At 38.4% G+C, this 22,737-nt stretch overlaps 1 protein-coding gene across 2 annotated transcripts; it reads right to left on the reverse strand.

Moving 5' to 3' along the window:
• Window positions 1–767: 767 nt before the first annotated feature.
• SERPINB11 (serpin family B member 11) lies at window positions 768–22,192 on the reverse strand. 2 transcript variants are annotated; one of them, XM_077974590.1, is made up of 9 exons: window positions 21,936–22,192; window positions 19,295–19,380; window positions 14,914–15,099; window positions 13,909–13,968; window positions 12,608–12,736; window positions 9,167–9,284; window positions 5,099–5,241; window positions 4,253–4,408; window positions 768–2,274 (listed from the first exon to the last, which is right to left on the reverse strand). In XM_077974590.1, exons 2-9 carry the CDS (start codon window positions 19,295–19,297, stop codon window positions 1,870–1,872), a joined length of 1,200 nt encoding a protein of 399 aa, XP_077830716.1. In that variant the 5' UTR covers window positions 19,298–19,380; window positions 21,936–22,192; the 3' UTR covers window positions 768–1,869.
• Between the last annotated feature and the right edge of the window lie 545 nt (window positions 22,193–22,737).

The following is a 22,737-nucleotide window of genomic DNA, read 5'->3' on the forward strand; positions in this document are numbered from 1 at the left end:
GACAGTGGTGAACATATATATAGTGGGAACATTAAGAAAAAGTCTGACATAATAAAAACCACAACACAGGACTCTGTGTCAGGAAAACCCATATCTCTCTTGGCGTGTACTCTCATTCAATAAACTCTCCGCTCTCTTAGCTAAATTGTCTCTTGGCCAAATTCTTTCTCTCAAAAATGACAGAAACAGAGGACTCCCACACTTCCAGGTAACAACCTCACAATGTTTAGGGTGAAAAGTAGGTACCAAAAAACCATTCTTATTTTTCCTACACCCATCATTGTTGTTTCGTGTCTCTCCATGTTACCACAGTTAAACCCACTGTGCCTGTGGACTCTTGGATTATCCTGTGACGTTAGCCAAGGCAACTTCTTGTCTTTATGCCATGTGACAGATGGGCCTGGTAGACAATCACTGGGACAACCACATGCAACAAGACAGCCATTCAGTGCAGCAAGGAAGTTGCATGCTATTATAAGTAGATATTCTTCAGTCTTACACTTTGCTGAGATTGTTGTTTGTTTGCAATTTTATAATATCTATATTGAAGATTAAAGTAAGCCATATTCTTCAATGCCCCAAGGAGAAGGGAAAAGATTTTATTAGCTGCCAGCACTGTCTATCCTAAAAGAATGTTGCCTATCACCTAGGAGGGAAGCAATGGCTGACCTCCAGCCACCTCTTCTAAGATGGGGCTAGGGAAGTTAGAAGTGCTCTACTAAGACTTCTGAGGAAGTTCCAGGAGAAAATATTCACCAAGAAGGCACTGAGAAGGCAGTAAATGCTTTATTGACACTTTTTATCTGATTATTGCTCCATGTTATCCTGAGTATAAAAGGAGGCTTCCTTTAAAACAAAAATCTTCTGATTGACTTATGCCTTTTTCTGTTTTGAATCTTTACTTGCTGAAGATGAAGGTGGGTAGGGAAAGGAGGGAGAGAAGGAGGAGCAGAAGGATGAGGAGGATTGGAGAGAAGAGGAGGAGGAGGAAGAAGAAGAGGAAGAAGAAGAGGAAGAGGAGGAAGAAGAAGAAGAAGGAGGAGGAGGAGGAGGAGAAGAAGAAAAAGAAGAGGAAGAGGAGGAGGAGGGAGGAGCAGGAGGAGAAGGAGGGAGAAGAAGGAGAAGAGGGGGAAGAGGGGGAAGAGGGGGAAAAAGGGAAAGAAGGGGAAGAGGACGAGGAGGAGGAGAAGGAAGAAGGAAGAGGAGGAGAAGGAGGAGGAGAAAAATCTATTGTTTAATTCAGTAGTATAATTCAATTAAATTCAATTCAAGCAATTGGCCAAAAATTCCACTGAAATATTGACTGAATTAGACTTCTCCACGTTCAAAGTATCCTTTTGTAAGCCATTTGATTGCTGCCATATGTTACAAGTCTTCACAGAACTTTAAGGTATTCCATGCATTTATTATTCTCAACACAGAATTCTGAACTAAAACTCACCACATTTTATTTACATATGTAAGGAAAATATTTAAAATCCAAGCAAAGTTGAAGCCCTTCAGCTGGTTTTCTTTAAGCAGAGATGTCACGTCACTTATTCAAGATCTCACAAATATATACAAGTCAAGAAAATCTAACCACTTAAAATTTTACTTATTGACTTGATCATGTCACTGGACAGCAATCAAACGAGACACCACAGATAAGAAAGCCAGAAAGCTTTCTGCATAAATCCACCTTATTCTATGATTAACAAAGCCTTAGCTTCACAACTCATGAAATTGTTGGAAGAGATCCTACACCTGTTTTGCAGATGAGCAAACTGAGGCACAGAGGTGTGTGAGGTGTGAGCTTTTTGGCCATGGGAAAGTCACAGGATTGTCTCTGCATCTCATCTGCAACTCTGACACTTGCTCACCCCCATCTGATTAGGGAGAGGCAAGCTTGCCACAGAATAGAATTACATTGGTATGAGTGTGCCTTATAAAGAACAAGAAGGGGTGGTTCGCCTTGAACTGAGCTCGCATGGGTAGGCTTTTCACAGCGATGCTGTCCCCAGTGGCGGCTGCTGCCTCCGTGCCCTCTTCGCTGACATCCAGGTATGACTTGTGGATGGCTTTTGATAAATATAGACCCTTGGTTGGTGACATTCCAGAAAGATCAGCTTTGACCTGGTTGAAGAGATCTGTCACCCCTAGAGATTTTAACAGGGAATTTAGCTCATACTTAATTTCAAGTTTGAATCGGGGAAGATGTACTTCAACTTCTCTTTCCATCATGTTAGAAGAGCTGGTCCACTCATGAAACGTCCTCGAATTCAGCTGCTTTTCTATCTAAGAGACAAAACACAGACAAGCCCACATGAGTCAAACACATGACCTCTACATTAAATGTCATATGGTTTTTGTAATTCTCAGTGTGAGTGTTTCAACTTCATCACTTTTTCTACCTTTAATACAGTCTACTTACCTGGGAACAAAATCATACCATTAGCCACATTTTCCCTTTTCTGTCATCTGTTTCTCCTCTAAATTTCATAATTAAGCTTCTCAAGTAGGTATCCTACAGTCTTTTCCCTCAATTCCCTCAGCACACATGCTTCACTGCACTTCTCCCACTATCGCCTGTGAAGTTGTCATGGTCCTGTTTCGTGGATGGACTCAACCATTTCTTCTTGGTTCTCATATCTGAAACATTCCACGACACCCTCCTTTATGAGCGTGATTCTCGTTTGGCATCCCTGATGCCAGGATCCCTGTGAATTCTGATAGCTTTCATCCTTCTCATGCCCTTCTCTGTCACTGTCTCTGGTAGCTGCTCCTGAGGCTGAACTCTGGGCCACCTGTGCCTCTGCCCAGCATGTCAGCTCCCACATCAATGCTCAGGTTTCCCAAAGCAGCCTCAGCACTCTGACTTCTCATTTTTCTCCATCCAGTTTCATCATTTGTTTGTAAATCTTTCAAACGCCCCCCTCAGGCACTGAACTCTCCAGCCAGCCGTGTCCACAGCTCCCAGCTCCAAACCACCATGCTGTGTCACATCCCATCTTTTTAATCTAAGAATTTAAAACAGTTTTGACAACCTCTGCCTACCATGACAATATATAATCCACCATAAAATAAATGTGGTTTTTCTTCCAAAGTGTCTTTTCCTTTTGTCCTTTTCTGCCCACATCCAAGAGACCATGACTTCATGCCACAGCTCACGCTGCCCTTCTTCTAAGGCATTTGCACTGCTCTTTGCTCTGCTCAGTTTAGCAGGGCCCCTGTGATTCTCCTGTTCATCCAGCAAGGCTCGGACTAAAAGTGCTCTGCTAGGAAATCCCTTCTGACCCCTTCATTCTAATCCCAAAGTCTACTTCCAGAAAACTTTCTGCAGAGTCTAAACTGCTCCCAAACTGCTTTATGCCTCCAACTGTCTTTCACTCCAGTCAACCACAGGCCCTCAGGGACCTGATTCCCTCTGACTTGGCCACAACCATAAGCATACCTGTTCTCATGGCCACAGTGCACTTCTGTTACTACAGCTCCCTCTCAATTGGCACCCGTCTCACTTCTGAATCCAAATGCGTACATCCTGACCCTGCTCTTTCCGGAAGCCTTCCCTACCACCCGACACACATGCACACCTTGCTCATCTGTGCCACAGTGTTTTCGTCTCAAGCCAGCACTCCCTGGCTTACAAGCCCCTAACTGTTGGGCCATATCATCCATATGTGTGTCAGCTTTGCAGGCTCCCAGAAGTTCAGCTGTCAGAAGCACAGCCTGCTCTGTCCTGGGCAGCTTCGGCTGCAGCTGGGGAAAGGGGGATGGATCCAAACTCCTTTCACTGCCATGACCACTTCTTAACGGGTGTGGTGCACATTTCTCCACAAAACTGAGATGTTAATAATGGCTAGCCCACGAAAGTACATTACAATTGGCTCAGAAATACTGCCCCTGACGGTAAACTGGCTGAATCGGATTTCTGCACACTAGGAGCCCAAATAGCATTATAACTTCATTACTGTAGAAAGATGTCCCCCAATCATCAACCAACCAGTACTTGTGTGTATTTGTACAAAACATCACTTTTGCCTCCATGTGCCTTTCTCATGTAAGAATAGCTTGTTCTCCATAAACACATTGTCCTGAAAGGCAGAGGCCACGTGTCTCCCTGCTACTTTCGCAGCCCCTGGGGCAATCCTACTGAGGCTTAGATTGTGAATCAATGACTACACTAATGTCATGAGATACACTGTGTGTGTGTGTGTGTGTGTGTGTGAACATGCACACATGCTTTAACTTCTTTCTAGCATTCTTATAATTTTACCTGTTTCACATTAGCTGTGCCTACTGGAAGCAGAATAATCATGCTTAATTTGTTGTTAACGTAGGGCAGCTCAAGAACTTGCATCTGCGGCTCCTTTAGGAAGGCCAGTTTAAATGTTCCAATTTGATACATCATTTCCACAGTTACATTTTTACCCTGTGAAGAAGAAAAGGATTATAATTAGGTAGTATATATAGTTACATATGTGAGCACACATGTGTGTATACTGATTACTTTGCATAACATGAATATCTGCATGAACACTCTAAAGACATGGGTAAAATAGAAACTACAAAGTAGATTCCTTATTACTTCCCTTTGCAAAAATTATCCATTTTTTTAATTTAAAATAAGTCATGGTTAGAGACTGAATTATCCTAATAATATATATAGATAGCTTGGTCTACCAAAAGCAAAGTCAGGATTTCTAGCTAACATGACTTTAGTGGAAAAAAAAAAAAAGGATACATCATTAAATCATTTTCTTTTTAATCTTTCCTCAAGAAACTCTCTAGAAAAAAAAATAACACAGATAACTTTAGTGTGCTGCTGGAGAAAATAACCACAGTGTACATGGAAAGAATAAACCAATAGAACATTAAGAAAAGAATGGGTTTTCTTCTTTGCCAGAGAATCTTAGTATCCCAAGTCTCCAGTTGGGTGCTCTGTGATAAAAGTTATTGTCACTTAATAGAGGAAAAATTAAAATGTGTAGAAAATACAATAAAAGAACCAACAGAAACCTAGACCAATATTTTCACTAAATCACTAAATCTTTCTAAGTTGTCCTTAAATGATTACTGTATTCGCCAACATTTGTCATCAGTCTGAAAATAAAATACTTACCTCACTTAGCTGAAAAGGACTTTTAACTGTCTCTCTTTCTTGAAATTTATTTTGCCATTGTCCTTTGAAATATATGGCATTCACCAGGACCATTACAGATGAAGGGTCAATTGTGCCCTTTCCAAAGAGATTTGTGACTTTTCCTTGTGTAAAAAATAAGATAATCGTATTTGGATTTGAACTTCCTGATGATAGGGAGGTGAAGAGTCATGAGAAATTTACAGCCATTTCTTTTTTAAGACTAATTGTAAATTTGAGATACCAGAACTCCTTTCATCTCCTGGCCACGGAGCCTTCTTTGTCAAATGAAGTTTATTTCAGGGAATATTTAATGCTTTGTTATTTAACCAGAAGACAGCATCCAGGAAGTTGCCAGTATATTCATGATGGATCAATTTGTCTTACGCCTCATTATATCAAGTGATTTCTTATATATTACTGCTTATTTAAATACTATGTAATAATTTCTTGTGGCTTACTTTTAATATTTACAAGACTTTATGCTTACCAGCACTTCATTACATGCAAATATGTTAAGTATTTTAAAATATTTATTCTTTCAATGCACTACAATTAGTGTATTACAAATATGTATACAAAAACACTTCAAGTAAACACATATCTGAAAATCAAGATTCATAAAATTATGCCAGGAATTGCTTGGTAAATAAAACTGATCAAAATTAAACATCCAGCCGTCTTGGTGCATTTTGGTATATTGCGATTTATAAAACCTTTTTGGAAGGTAATCTGTTATACAATATGAAACACAGGAATATCTGAACATCAGCTTTAAGCTTCATGAAGGTTTTAATTTTCATTGAACTTCTAGGCCTAACACAATCCTAGCATGTGATAGCAATACCTAACCTTAAGTGTACAATGTGTATTTTTGGTTGGAACAGTAAATAAAGACATAAACAAATGATGAAATAACATTAATATTCTACATGAATATATAACATGTGAATCCCAAATGCACACCCATGGCAGACAACACTAATCATCTTTTCATTCATGCCAAAAGAATTTAGGCATTTTTCTAGATTCTGGGCACTGTTCTAGACACTGTAGCACTAAACTCAGACTATAACACAAAACTAAACAGACAAAAATCTCTACTGTCACAGAGTTAGTGTCTACCGGCTCAATTGTGGGCTTTTTCAAGTAACCTAAGTTTAAGCCTCAGACTCTCAATACAGATTTTCCAAGCAGTGACTACCAGTGGATTAGAGTTAGCACAAGAGATGAGGCATATTTTTACACCACTGTGCTAGGTAAATTAACAGATATGAAAAAATATATACACCTTTCAAAGCATTTTCTGACTTAATACAAATAATAGAATAGATACATATGTTAATCTGGTCGCCTATTACTAAACTTGACATCTGTCAGTTCCTCAATCAAAAAGATACTATTGAGAGCTCATCACTGTTAAGTGATATAATGGGAGACAAATATATTAGAAAACATTTTCTTTATGCTAAAAGAAATCTAAAATAATATAAAGCTAAACTAGAATTATTAAGTGAATTCAGCAATGCTAATATACAAAAGTAAAGTATATACTTATACATCAACAACAAATAAACCAAAATAATAGATACCAGCTAAAATTCACCAAACACCTCAAATACCACCTAGAATCAGTTTATCAAAAAATGCACAAAACTTCAACATAGGAAAATACAAAATGTTACCAAAAGAAAAAATTAAAGAAGACCTATATAGAGGTAAATTTCGTGGTCATGGATTAGAGTTTGAATAAAGATGTATTTTCTCTCCAAATCTATAGATTCTATGTAAATCCTATTAAAATTGCAACTGATACATTCTATGGAAGTTAACAAACTAATTTTAAAATGTATATGAAAATACGAAGGATCAAGATTTGGCAAGGCAACCCTAGAAGAGGATCAACATTGGAGGGATTATACTTCCAGCTTCCAAGACTTATTATAAAGCTACTATAATTGTGGCATCATCATGAGAATAAACAAATTGACGAATGAAAGAGAATGGAAAACCCAGGAGCAGATTCACACAGATATGGTCATCTAATTTATGATAAAATTTACATTGCAGTGTAATAATGAAAGGATTCTTTATTCAATAAATAATGCCATATAAATTAGACGTCCACGTGGAATGAAACTAATTTTAAAATGAATCCTGCCTTTAATAAAACAATAAAACTTCTAGAAAATAACATAAGAAAATATTTTCATGAACTAGAAAATATTTTCACGATGATATTTCTTTAAAATCATCCAAAAAATGTGTGCGAAGACACTAACTATAAAGGAAAAGATCATAAATTTTATTCCTTTGAAATTAGAAACTTCCATTCATCTAAGACATCACTAAGAGATGGGAAAGATAAGATGCAAATTAGTAGAAGTTACTTGCAACATAGGTATCCAGTATGTGCAAAGAACTCCTAAAAATTTATCAGAAAAAAAGAAAAACAAACAAACCATTCTTACAAGTGGGCAAAAGATTTAAACAGAAACTTCACAAAGGAGGATATGCAGCATCTGAAAAATTGTTCAACCATGTAATTCATAAAGGAAATGCAAATTAAAATTAAAATAACTACAGTGGCTAAAGTTAACAAGCCTTACACTACCAAGTGTTGGCAAGGAGGAGGAACAATTGAAATTCTCATTTCTTGTTTGGGCAAATAAATTGACACAACCACTTAAGAAAGTTGCTTGGCATCTACTACAATTGAATGTATATATGCCTTATGACCAGCAATTCCATTCCAAGGTGTACACCCAATAAAAGTGCATACATATGTGTATCAGAGATATGTATCAAAAATATTCACAGCAGCACTATTGATAAGGGATCCAAACTAAAAATGTCCTAAGTATTTATTAACAGTAAAATGGGTAAGTATATTTAGAATATTCTGAGAATGAAATACATACTAATAAAAATGAACAAACCATGCAACGTGTAACTATGTGGATGAATCTCACAAACATATATTGGCCTTAAAAAACCCACATAATTTATGATTCCAATTACATGAGATTTAAAAACAGGCAGAACTAATAAGTGGTAACAGAAGTCAGAGAAACCTTAACATTTGGGGAAAAAAAGGGCTTATTTCTAGAAGAGGATTTAAGGGGGCCCTTGCAGTGCCTCTTTCTGATAACTTATGTCTTATTTTGCTGACCTGAGTAGTGATTCATGAGTATATTCACTTTGTGATAATTTATCAAACAGCACACATACAATAATTTACTTTTCTATATGTATGTATATTTAAATCATAAAGTTTATTTTTAAAATCAAAATTTAAGGGATGTATTAACTAATTGTGATATGTCAATGTTATTTGGTTCCTCCTGATTCAAACAAGAAAAAAAAAAAAGCCAACAGGGGAAAAATGAAAACACACTGAATATTTAACATGAAATGATTATTTTTAATTTTTCAGATGCAATAATAGTGTAGTGGTTGTATTAAAATTGTCCATATTTTTTAGAAAAACAAAGTGAAATATGTGTAGGAAAATGATATAATATCTAGAATTTGCTGCAATATAATCTTAAAGAGGTGTTGGAGAAAGGGTGAGAGATTACATGAATAAGGCCAGCCATTAGTGAGAAATGTTGCAATTGAGTGATGGGTATATAGGGTTCGCTATATATTCTCTCTACTTTTGTATATCCTTAAATTTTTCCTCAACCAAATGTTTCTAAATAAAAATGAATATATCCTTGGTACCAAATATTAAATGTGCCATTTAAGAAATATTTAGCAATATATATGAGTTTTTAATTGTGAAAAGTAAATTTAAATTTAATTAATTTTAATTGCAGAATGCACCATACATTTATGAAATAGAAATGGTGTTCATTCACAGAGTCACTTTGTATATATTTTAGAACAACTGATTGTAAAGGGTATTCCAACATATGGCCCCATTCCTTTCTTGCTGATCTGCCTATGTCAGGTGCGGACTTCAGCCAGCTTCCTCGTTAGCAAGTGGACTCGGATTGCTTATCAATACAACACAGAATTTAGAGACACCTATTGACTTATCCTTACCATTAGTTTTGTTTTCAACCCAAGCATTAATTGTTTTCCTCGTTTCTTCTGTAGACTGTTCAAAATCCACAGTTTGTAACCTGGCTTGATACCATTTCTCAGAACAGCTTAAATATTGCTATAAAAGACATGATAATTGAACAACAATTCAAAAACAGTGTAAGGAAAACAAAATCTATAGCTTGATGTATTCTAAAATTCTAATGCAGAGAAAAAAGCAGTTCCTATAAACAAGTCTGAGAGGAAGCAGAATGCATATGTACTTATTTTTAATGAAATAAATAAATTTAACAAAATCGGAAACCCTTCCAAAAGAATGTTCAGAAATGTTTTGTTGTTACTTCTGTCACATGATTGGCTGTCTTAGTTTTAAAGTGTTCAAAGCAAAATGACAAATTGCAATACAATGAGCACCTTCTGACTCTATTACTACTCTTTCCTCTTCAAAGTAGACATGGAAGCTACTGCTCTCAGATTATAAACAGGAAAACTGAGAAGAGTGGTTAAGTGACTTGCTTTCCTGAGGTCTAACAGAAGGTTGTTCCCATGATATGTATCAATCTCCTCACAAGCTGCCATAAATATAATTAATAATAAAAACATTCTCTGATGTAAATAGTTGGCATTTCTGTCAAATTTATATAAAGTGTGAGCAAAAATATCTTAAGGAATTTATTATTTCGTTCACCTATAACATATTATCCAAGTGAAAGTGGTGTGCAGACTCAGTATAAAGAACTTACCCTTTCTTTTAACCAAAAATTCTTACTCCCAAGCCCCTCCTATGTAGTATTCTGGAGCAACTATTGATGACCACCCATGGCCCTAGATTTCTACAGAACTGGAGACTTTCTGTTGTCTTTCTGTCAAGACAACAGTGATATCTACATGGACCCAAATGAATTTACCATGATTCAATTCCTGAGACCTTAGGAGCATACCTCCACAGCCCAGTGGGACCCGATGCCCCAGCATGAACTGAATAGAATGATACAAGACTTTGAGATATGGAAGATGTGCCTAGCATAGAAGAAAAACAAATCTTAACTAATGTTATGGGAAGTCAGGGACCCCAAACGGAGGGACCTGCTGAAGCTGTGACAGAAGAACATAAATTGTGAAGATTTCATGGACATTTATTAGTTCCCCAAATTAATACTTCTCTAATATCTTATGCCTGTCTTTACTGCAATCTCTGAACATAAATTGTGAAGATTTCATGGACATTTATCACTTCCCTGATCAATAGTCTTGTGATTTCCTGTGCCTGTCTTTACTTTAATCTCTTAATCCCATCATCTTCGTGAGCTGAGGATGTATGTTGCCTCAGGACCCTGTGATGATTGATTTAACTGCACAAACTGTTCATAAAGCATGTGTGTTTAAATAATATGAAATCTGGGCACCTTGAAAAAAGAACAGGATAACAGCGATGTTCAGGGAAGAAAGGAGATAACCATTAGGTCTGGCTGCCTGAAAGCCGGGAGGAACAGGGCCATATTTCTCTTCTTTCAAAACCGAATAGGAGAAATATTGCTGAATTCTCTTTCTCGGCAAGGAACAGCCCTGAGAAAGAGAATGCATTCCTAGGGGGAGGTCTCTGAAATGGCCGCTCTGGGAATGTCTGTCTTATATGGTTGCAGATAAGGGATGAAATAAGCCCCAGTCCCTCATAGTGCTCCCAGGCCTGTCAGGATGAGGAAATTCCTGCCTAGTAAATTTTAGTCAGACTGGTCGTCTGCTCTCAAACTCTGTCTCCTGATAAGATGTTATCAATGGCAATGCATGCCTGAAACTTCATTAGCAATTTTAATTTCGCCCCGGTGCTCTGCCCTCATTTACCTTGTGATATTTTATTGCCTTGTGAAGCATGTGATCTCTGTGACCCACACCCTATTCGTACACTCCCTCCCCTTTGAAAATCACTAATAAAAAATTGCTGGTTTTGCAGCTTTGGGGGCATCACAGACCTGCCAACATGTGATGTCTCCTCCGGACACCCAGCTTTAAAATTTCTCTCTTTTGTCCTCTTTCCCTTTATTTATCAGACCGCCCAACACTTAGGGAAAACAGAAAAGAATCTATGTTGAATTATCAGGGGTGGGTTCCTCTGATAAACTATGAGCAAAATCTGGGCCTCAGAATGAATCTTGTCCTGAGCTGGATCCAACTGTGGTTGAAACAACCTTAAGTAACTCTCCATAGCCCAGGAGATGGATGTTTTTCCAGCCAGAATCCTGAAATAACAAGGTCCCTCTCATGACATAGTTCAAGACAATGTTCATGATGCTAATGAGGACCTTCTCACTTCAGGAACAGATGCCATAATGATCATCCCAAATCCACATTTATCTACTGTTATGTGTGGGTCACTGTTTTGAGAAGGCAAAGTCATGAGAGGGAGTATCCCAACTCGAAGGACCATGATTGTTAATCCCTGCCACTCTAGACACTCTCCATACATCATTCCCTATATGCTTCCAGGGCAGTAAAATAAAATACCCTCTAAATGTCTATAATACCTACCCCAAGTTGCAAATATTTTGACTATCAGAAGCTCATCACATCCAAGACATAACCTGATCTACCAGGCCAGGGAAGAACATTAGAAACTCATGGTTTCATCCAGCTTCACGCAGATGGCATTTAAATAACCCTAGTCAAACAAAAGCTTGCATTTCACCTCAATCATAGCAAGATCATGTAGCAATTAAAAACAGGAAGATGGATTTGGATAGGGGTCAAATCCAGGTTTTGCCATTCAAATATCTCTGTGACTCTTGTCAGCCTGACTTTTCAGAATCTGCTTCACAGTCTGCAGAATTAATGGACATTTTACACCCATATCTTAGCACAATGTGAGGATTATAGGAGATAATGCCTGTAATGAGCTAAGCAGAATGACTGGCACAGAGTAAATACTCAATAAAACTACATAGGGCCATGGTGTTGGGAAAGGGCATAAATAGTGTTAGAATATTGGAGCTACATAGAACTAAGCCTAATCCTCTCATTTTAAAGATAGAAGTGACTTGCCCAAAGTTATGTATTCTAAATGGAAGCAGAACTCCTGTCTCTTGGCTCACGGTCCAGTGTAATTTCAACTACTTCTTGATACTCCACTATTAAGAACCTCTGAAAATGATATGAAAAATTGGTTTTGTTTTTCTTCTGGTCCACAGGGATGATTCTTACCTACTTTGTTTTGTGCTTCATCCCTGACCTTGGTTCTTGGACAGCATTAGGGATCTTGAAGAAGCCATTTTTATGTAATATTTTATAACTTTACATGAGAGTTTCAATAAATCCATTTCACTGAAACTGTAAGTCAGCTCAAATTCAGCCTCTTAATGATAAACGTTCTCACTCTTCATCAATTTTGTGGTATGAAATTCAGAGGATGCCAAGAAAGTTGTTGACCATTCTTCCAAATGGACTTACCTGATGGAATGCCATTGTCTTTGTCCCGTAGAGCCTGTTGGCAATGCTGAGGGTATAGTTAGAGTCTGGCTGGTTGATTTGAGAGAATAAGACACCAAACTCGGAATGAATTCTTCCGGCTTGGCTGCACTGAAGCATTAGTAAACAAAGAATGGTGTATTAAATTGCTTGATTTTTGCCATTGGAGAATGATAACTGTCTAGACAGCAAGGTGTTTGCCTCTGAATAAAAGGGCTGTGAATACAAGGAAATTAGTTTAAAGCATTTTCTTCTTTGGATTTTCGCTAGCACATTAATTTCACCACTCTGTAACTTTAGTTGCAGTCTGTGTGCAGAATTGTAAGTTACTGCATAATACATGTGTACTTGTGGTCCTAACGATTTAATTCAAAGGCAGTTTTCATAAATAAACAGATCCTAGTGGGGTATTCAGGGCAATAATTCCAGTGTTATTGCTGCCCTTGTACTTACAGAATCGTTTCTCTTCTCTTTCACACTTTTTTCTACGTCTCCATTTTTCATGTGGTCATTTGATCAAATACCTCAGCCCTTCACTGAACTTAGTTTACACACTAATTTGCTTCTCAGTGGTAGCAATTCTGCTAAGCTGCAGCTTTGTTGCATTTGAAAGATGGCTAAGAATTTATGGACATTATAGGGAATATGCCTATATTCCCTAAAGCGTTCCCTAAAGCAAATGTTCATAAACTATGGACTTAGAACTTTTAATAGTCAGCTGGGTTCCGTGAAGTTGGTGTTCTGTGAGGCTATATGCATTTGTGTATTTTCTCAACCAATCACAATCAAACAGAACTATTTTCGTGTAGGAGTTCTATATAATTTTGATGTCAAAATGAATCCTTCTACTGGAAAAAACTAGAGACCATAGTCCCACAGCGTGTGGATTGAGAAGCATCAGGCCATGTTTTCCCAGCACATAATTATATGGCCAAGCATCAGGGTCCTTTCTCAGTCCCCACTCTAGACAGAAAAATCTAACACCACATAGACAAGACTGGCAGACTCAACGTAGGGCACCCTCCATAAAGGAACAAAAAAGCTTGAGTAAGGATGGCAATAAATCAGGTAATAAAATCTAAGAAACTTTACTATTGTTATTATCATTATCATTATTATACTAAACTCTACAGGCTGTAGTTATCATCAGGAAGGTTAAAGGGGGACACATAGCTGGTTCCCTCATGGACAAAAGAAGGAGTTCTTCTACTCAATGCTCAGACAATTATTTCATCCTCCTCTTAGGTTAAAGAGCATTTGACAACTCAGCAGTATTATCATACCTTAGGTGAGTCCTTGAACCCTGGTTTTAATGAGTCTACAGTATGACGAAAATGAAGCACCTAGAAAAGAAAAAAAAAGGATCCACTGGCATCAGAAGCAATGTACAGTCTATCAAGGTTGACAGTTGTAAGGATCTATTTTTCTATTTTAGATCAAGACCAATAGTGATAGCTAAATTTAATAATGTTGCTTTCCAAATCCTGAACTAAGTCTTTACATATCTTATTTAACCTTCCCAAAAACTGTATAAGTAGATACTATTACCCTCATTCTATGTTAGGGAAACTATAAGTTTAAGAGAGATCGAGCAGCTTGCGTCAGACCACTGTCAGGCTCCAGGGACTAATCTCTTATCCGCTAGACCCTTCTGTCCCTACTGCTCTTAGGCTGATAACTAAAACAGTACCCAGCACAAACAATAATAAGATTTGCAAGTATCCTAAGAGTTGTTAAGTGATATTCTTCTAGACTTTCCACTGCAATAAAAATATATGTAATGGGAAAATCTCTAATGTTAGCCTATATAACCTGAAAAGTCACCTTTCCTTTCTGAGTCTCAGTTTTCAATCTGTAAAGTGTGGATAACAATTCCTAACTGTTATGAATTTGAAACATAATCATGAAATTTTTTTTAACTTGGTAGTGTCTAAAATAGCATTACGTTTATTGTAAATTTAACCTTCTACAGGGCAATCATAGTAACTCTGTCACGTTTAAATCACTGAATGAAGAGACCCTAAAAGTAAACTGCAGAGATTTATTTGTGATACCACTGATAGTAAAAAAGAGACCACGTGTTGCTTGTATTACATTGCTTGCACTACAGCATACTCCATTAATCACACCATTATCAATTTTTAAGAAATATGATTTACTCAATGTGTTTTTTTTTCTTTCTCAAGATGGCAATTTTATTGGTATAAAGATAGAATTAATTTGGCTGACCCAGAGCGGGTGCATGAAAGACTTCTGGGCCCTGGGTAAATCTCTGTGGAATTCCATACCTTCTCCAGTTGCTCTGCACTCTCTCCCCTGGCACCAAGGAGGACCATGCTTAGAGCATAAAGCAGACTTAGCGGAGAAAAGAAGATGTTATCTCCTGTGTTGTTACTGTTCAGCTCTTTGAACACATCAAGGCAAAATTCAACATTAGCTGTGCTGAGGGAACCCATTTTTATGCCAATGACTGCCTGAGAACAGAAGGAAAAAAATTCTCAGAACATCACTTGAAGTTACAGATAGTATCTGGAGTTCAGTTATTGCATTTCATGAGTTTAAGTATCAGGGCACACTGCTTCATGAAAAATTACATACCTTTATCACAATTCTGAGAAATTCATAAATGCTAGAGAGGGGAATTCACATTAGTGTTACATTCCAATGAACAGAAGATTTACTATTCCTTCAGCCAATGGTTAAAATCTATCTTACTATCATTTGTGTACATTTTTAAATAATCTATAATTGTTCTGGAGCGAAAGATGAAAAGGAATTGGATCTTTGCATTTTGAATTTCCATACTTTAAGACATTCCTCACCCTGGAATTTGTGCAGTAAAAAATCTTGAGCTACACAAGATCAGCCAATCAAGATATTTTCCCACTAGACCACCCACTTTGGCAGTGTCACAGGAGGAGAACATCTCCATCTCAGTCGTTTTTGTACAAACAAGTTGACAGCACTTGCAGAATTTCCAGCTCGTTTTTATCTCCTCAGTGGGGCCTCATTCCCTGTATCCCTCCATGAATGTCAGACAATACTAACAAGTAGGTCCTGCCATAAGAAAGTGGTCAGAGCTCTCAGCCTGGAGGCCACAGTCGTCATGTTTACGAAAACAGAAATGGAAAAGGAAAATCCAAGAGAAGAAAAGATGATGCTGGAATATGTGTTATCTCAGGACAAGAATATGTCAGGAAAGAAGAGTTCATTCTATTCAGTTCCACAAACATTAATTGAGCATCGCTCACTGTAGAGGGCTATGGATATAAGAATGATCAAGAATAGTTTCTGCTCTCAGGGAGACTTCATTATTCAGGAGCTTCATTGCCATCAGACACTTCCTTCTTTTAACTTCGGAGTCATCATTCTCTCTTGGTCCACAGCCTGCCTCCTTGACTGCTCCTTCTCAGTCTCTTTTGCAGAATCGTTCTCAATTTTGAACCTCTAGACATCACAATAAAGCAGAATTCAGATCTTGAACCTCTTCTCTATGAACACTCATACTCCAGGTGATCTCATCCAACCTCATTCCTCCTAATATCTAATTAGGAGGAATGTCCTAATGTCACTAATATGCTATTAGCTCCTGTATTTATGCTTGCCTTGAATTCCAAACCCATATATCCAACTGCCTACTCAACAACCCCACTTGAATGTCTAATATATATCTCAAACTGAACATGTCCAAAAGCGAATCCTTGGTTTTCTAATTCCTCTCTCCAGCCTGCGTCCCTCACAGCCTTCTTTACCTCTGTAAATGACAATTCTATTCTTCCAGTTTCTCAAGCTAAAAACCTTGGGATCATCCTTAAGTACTTTCTCATTCTTATTCAATCAGTGAAAAAAATCCTGTTTTCCCCATCTTTGGAAATATTCCCCATCTGCACATTTCTCATGTTCCCCAGTTTTAACAGCATAAAGGTGCTCCTGAATTATTTAAATAATCTCCTATCTTCTTTCTACTCCAGTCTTTATCCTCCTCCATGATATCTTTGATAGACTAGTATTTTTTAAGTAACAGTTAGTTAGGTACTCCTCTGCTCAAAAACTCCACTGTCTTCCCTTTTACTCAGGGAGGAAGCCAAAGTCCTTACTGTGACCAACAAGGCCCTCTGTGATCTGGCCCTGGCCACCTGTCAGACCTCATCTCCTACCACTCTTCCACCAGCTCACTCCAATTTAGCTATGTCACCTCCTTGCATATCTTCAACATAACAAGCACATTCAACCTCAGGGCATTTGCACTTTCTATTCCTCTTCCATGATGTTCTTCCCGAAGATATTTGAATGGTTCCTTCCAGCAGTTTAATCATATCTGTTCAGACAGCATCTCGTTACTAAGGCTGTCCCTGACCATTCATTCTGTTTGAAATCTCAGCCCACATCCCACCATTCCATTACCGTAGCACATACCACCACCTGGCTTACTACAGATGTATTTATTATCTGATTCCCTTCCCTCTATAGTACATTAGAGCAAGGACTTCGTTTTGGTTTTATGTTTTATTCCAGCATCCAGACAAGTCCTATCCATAGAATAGTGACCCAGTACATGTTTGCAGAAAGAAGAAATGAAGAAGAGAATATCAATCCAATAAGTACTATGTGATATGCTGGTATGCACATAATCAAGTAGAGAGGAGAGAGACAGAACCAAACTGAGAGTTATAGTTAGCCTTCCTGGAGGAGATAATATCCCTGCTGCTTCTAGAAGAATGAAATAAGCATCACCCATGTATATACATGTAAGAAGAGCACTCCTGTCAAAAGGAATAGCATAAGCAGAGACTCAAACACCTGAAAGATAAATTTTATATTATAAGTGCATGAAATAAGAGTCCAAAAGTGGTGGACAGTAGGGCCAAATATAGGCAGGACTATGGCTTTAGAAGCCTGGCATGCCCCTTGATGAGAAATCAGAGATCACACCCCACATAGCTCATGATGGAGTTGGTTCTTTATGTCACTTAGTCAGAAGTTCATATCATCTTTCTGATCATCAATTTATAAATCTCTCTCCTTCTCTTCTTCTCTCTCCCTGGACAGCATATTAAAAAAAAAAAAACAGGTTGGCTGCCCACCATTCAGCCCTTCCCTTTCACTCCCTTGTTTTGTGCTAAGAGAACTTCCTTTGATGCAGATTTCATGCAGCCATGTGCTTCAGAGGAGGCTTCACCCTTCCTCAGGCCCCAAGAGCAAGCCTGGATTAGTCTAAGCCACTTGAGGGAATTCTAGGTCCCAAGTTTCTAGTGTAGGAGTCAGAAGGTGCCATAATTTGTACAAGAAAGACAGGAGAGGTTGCTGGAGGGCTTCTGGAAAAGGCTTCCAATAAGAAGAGATCCAAAAGAGGAAACCATCCCTCTTCTTCCTCTCACAGTTGGGTTATCTGCATGTGTCTACTACTGCAGCTGCTATTTTGTGACCACAAGGAAGGTAGTTTAAGAGGATAAGCCAGGATTTCAGAGAGGAAGGATGGACAGAACTTGCATTCTCGATGACACACCATTGAGTGAATGGATTACCCAATCCTGGATCTGCCCTAGCTTGAGATTTCTCTTCATGTGAAACAATAATTTTTTCTTATTGTTTAAGCCATTTTAGTTGAGTCTTCTGTTACTTGCAGCTAAATGAATTCTAACTCACTTCAAGGGTTGTTCTATACACCCTAGTTCACTAGGGCCAATTAGCCTACTTACTCCACATTCACCGTTGTGTAGCATAGTTACATTATTCCCTTGTTTAGTCCACCTGGGATACAGAAATATTTGGTTCTTTTACCTTCCATCTTCTAGACTACAGCTTTGCCCTCTTTTAGAATCCAAGTCTAAGCATATATGCTATAGGACACTATGACAAAGGCCAATACATTTCCCGGCCAATACGTATTTATCCCAGTTGCTAATGATACTACACCAAGCCTTGACCACACTTTTCTTTGCTCTTGACAGTTTTTTTAAAATATGACAGAAAGGTTTTACTAATATTATTTTGCTAAAATACAACTATGTACCTCTGGCAGAATGTTTTCCTTCAAGGTGATTTTAATACAGCTCTCTGGATTACATGTGGTCATGACAGTGTCTTTGACAGCCCTTCATTTAGTTACTTTAATAATGAAAGCACTTCCAATCGTGAAGTATATCCAAGTCAATTGCTCTTCACACTATGTTCTGCATTTTAGTGAACTAAGTAAGCTAGTGGAGTTGTATTCTGGAAAGTAATGTAAATGTATTTATCTTAAATTTGTATCATGTTGTTGTTATAAAATCGCCTATTCACATATCATAGCTATTGTAGCCCTGCAGTTACTAGAGCACCTAAGAAAAGAGTTTGGAATATGCTGATAGGCCACTTACTGTGTGGGAGACACTTTTATTAGGCTGTTTATTTGTTTGTTTCTTCTTTTATAACCACAAGTACACAAGGTTGAGGTCATCACATACTCTGGTTCTTGGCAAAAGCCATCACTGGATTACAAGGCCATTCTCTTCTTTACTTATGGCCTTTGACCCAGGTCATTTCCTTTCTTCTCCACCACCACAGACACCACTTATAATCTGTTTAAAGCATATTCTTTTATTTATATGTGTTTCTGTAAAACATTGATTTCCTCATCTTATGCATTTTTAAATTTTCATAAATGAAGTTATGTTAGATAATACTTAACATAAGTTTCGAGAGGCCGAGGCAGGTGGATCCCTTGAGCCCAGGAGTCTGAAGCCAGCCCGGGCAATGTGGCGAAAACTCCGTCTCTACAAAAAATTAAAAAAATAGCCAGTCACGGTGGCACATGCCTGCAGTCCCAGCTACTCAGGAGGCTAAGGTGGGAGGATTGCTTCAGCCCAGGAGGTCAAGGCTGCTATGAGCAGTGATTGCGCCACTGTACTCCAGCCTGGGAGACAGAGTAAGACCCTGTCTCAAACCAAAACAAAGCAAAACAAAAAAATACAAGTTTTCACATACTTTTCACTTAGTACTATATTTTTAAGATTCATCCATGTTATTCTGGGAACATAGTCCGTACCTTCTGACTGCTCCATTCTTTTGCTTCCACCATATTCATTTGCCAACGACAGATACCCAAATGTTTTCCTTCTTCATGCCACCACTAACAGTGCCATGATGAACATCAGCACACCTACTCCCTCACACAGCTGTGTAAGAATTTCTTTGTAAAGGAAATGGCTAACTTACAGGGTTCATGTATGTGCCAGGTACTACATGTGTATTATTCAGAATCTTGAGTCTTTCAGGGTGAGTGATAATGTTCGCCTCACTTCATAGTTAGATCTTACAGCTCTTCAAGCATTGAGCTCATAGTACCAAGAAGGAATACTTCAGGTTCAGGTTTTACTCAAAAATCATTGGCAATACATAATTATAATGAATTCAAATGAACTTTGTATTAATTATAGTTTGAATTAGAATAATTCAAATTCTAATCAATAATATTAAAACTCTGTCTTGCCAATAGACATGCTAAATATCAAACGAACTTTGTTTATTGGCAAGACAGAGTTTTAACTATATTATTAATGTAGTGCCAAAGTGAATGGGCTTTCCTCATTCATTTCCCAAAATTCTACCTTTCTAGCTGTTTGCAGAGATCTTTCACAATGGAATTTCTATGTTAATCATCTATTTAACTGGTTTTATTGACAATTCCCTCTACATCTGGGTGATTGTCTTTGCACCTGCAGAGGTGTATATGGATGGATTGACGGATTTTGGTTCATTTAATATGTTGGTCTTCCTCACTACATTGAATATTCTTTAAGGGCAGAGAAAATTCATCTGTGAAATTGTCAGTGCCTTCCACATTCACCCAGGAATCAATGCTTGTTAGGGAAACCAATATTCTGGATATTTTACAACTTCAAGTCTAATTAATGTTGCCTAGTCCGTTTCAGGGAAGCAGAACTCATGGAAGGCAGAAGTCCTAAGTCTCCCAGAATTTTATCAAAGATCTATATGGACCCCCAGAACAGCCCACTCACATGATAAGGGAAAATTGGCTGTGTCTTGGGAAGAAAAAAATCTTCTTCAAGCAAATGAGGTGTGCCATCTGGAAGTTGTTATGACAGAAATGAAGAAAAGAAGGGTATCTGTCACTATAGCCCTTCAAGGTTGAGAAGAGGGATTTCTAGAAGAGAACTCTATTTGGGATATGTGTGGAAGGGAATACATCTTATCTTATCTGAAGGGATACTAACACTAAAGGACCGCAACAGACAGAGGGTCTGGTTCTGTCCTCTTGGGGGAAATAATCTCCAAGGGTGGTTAAGGCACCAGCATCTTACAATCTGTACCATACCCTAGGTACGTTCTTCCCCTCTCGCAAGACTCTTCTCTCATGACCACTTATCTAGCACCTACCTCTCCTTCCCTAAATCAGAGCTATTCTTTTAGTCTCACTCTCCGCCCTACAACTTTGTGAATTTCACATATGCTCATTCCTAAAAATAGTAGAAATTTCAGAATGTTCACATAAACATAAACCATGATATTTTACCTGCATGTACAGAATACACATATTACTTAGGAGACTAATTTTAAAGCTATAAGAGGAAACTGAGAGGCAGGAAAAGAAAGAAATTGTCTCCAACACATAGTGATTAATAAGGCTAGCATAGTAAGTTAAGATCTTCTGGCCGGGCACGGTGGCTCACGCCTGTAATCCCAGCACTTTAGGAGGCCGAGGCGGGCGGATTAAGAGGTCAGGTGATCGAGACCATCCTGGCTAACACGGTGAAACCCCGTCTCTACTAAAAATACAAAAAAATTAGCCGGGCATGGTGGCGGGCGCCTGTAGTCCCAGCTACTCGGGAGGCTGAGGCAGGAGAATGGTGTGAACCCGGGAGGCAGAGCTTGCAGTGAGCTGAGATCACACCTCTGCACTCCAGCCTGGGGGACAGAGCAAGACTCCATTTCAAAAAAAAAAAAAATCTTGTAAAGAGCTAAGAAGTGTTTCAATACACAAAGGCCACAGCATGCATGACTAGCTTGTGTTTTGAATGAAGATTAGTAAGCAGAAAATATCAACAGAGTTCCATTCTACTAAACAAAGATCTGAAATCAAGTCAGCCTACCTCAAGATTTTTAAATGCACACTATCAATGATATCAAAATATGCTAATGTATTTATCAAGGGATCAGCAAAAGTCATACTCAATTAAATAATAAGTTAGTTGCCCCTTCACTTGGTTCATTATGCAACCTGTCCAAATGCTATGGTTTACTCTTATTTATTGTCCCCTTTGACAACAAGCACAGTTGAGATAATAAAGTACAGAAACATTTCTCTTACCTTTGTTACTTTCCAGTGGTGAAGTTCACAGTGTGGCAAGTTAGACTGGAGCTGCGTCCCTCAAAAGGAAATATAAAGCCTTCATATTTTGCCCCTCCCTTTTCATTTGTGTCCTTAGTGATTCAGCTCTTCACCTGCTGGTTGGAAAGTACAGCCCTGAAAAGGAAGTCCATCAAGAGCTTCTTTAAATCCCCAGAGCCCAGCATGGTGGCTCATTCCTGTAATCCCAGCACTTTGGAAGGCCGAGGTGGGAGGGTTTCTTGAGGCTAGGAGTTTGAGGCCAGCCTGGGCAACATAGTGAGACCCTGATCTCTATTTTAAAAATTAAAAAATAAAAATAAAATTTTTAATGAGATCCCCCAGAGACTCCTAAGATGGCCAGCGCTTTTTAGAGAAGCGCCCAGTTCTTTTTCTATTTATTTATTTAGTTAGTTAGTTAGTTAGTTAGTTATTTTGAGATGGAGTCTCACAGGCTGGAGTGCAGTGGCACCATCTCGGCTCACTGCAACCTCCACCTCCTGAGTAGCTGGGATTATAGGCGAGCACCACCACACCCAGAAATGTTTTATGGTGGAGACAGGGTTTCACCATGTTGGTCAGGCTGGTCTCGAACTCCTGCCCTCGTGATCTGCCTGCCTCAACCTCCTAAAGTGCTGGGATTACAGGCGTGAACCACCATGCCTGACCCTGCACCCAATTCTTAACCTCCTTCTGTTTTACTAAGGGAAAACATTGACAAGCCTGGCCTCTATTCAAGAAGAACAAGCTGTCTGTCAAAGAGATTGCCATCAATCCAACAAGT

The sequence above is a fragment of the Macaca mulatta genome, chromosome 18 (genome assembly GCF_049350105.2).
Source record: "Macaca mulatta isolate MMU2019108-1 chromosome 18, T2T-MMU8v2.0, whole genome shotgun sequence".
In the NCBI taxonomy this organism is placed as follows: domain Eukaryota; kingdom Metazoa; phylum Chordata; class Mammalia; order Primates; family Cercopithecidae; genus Macaca; species Macaca mulatta.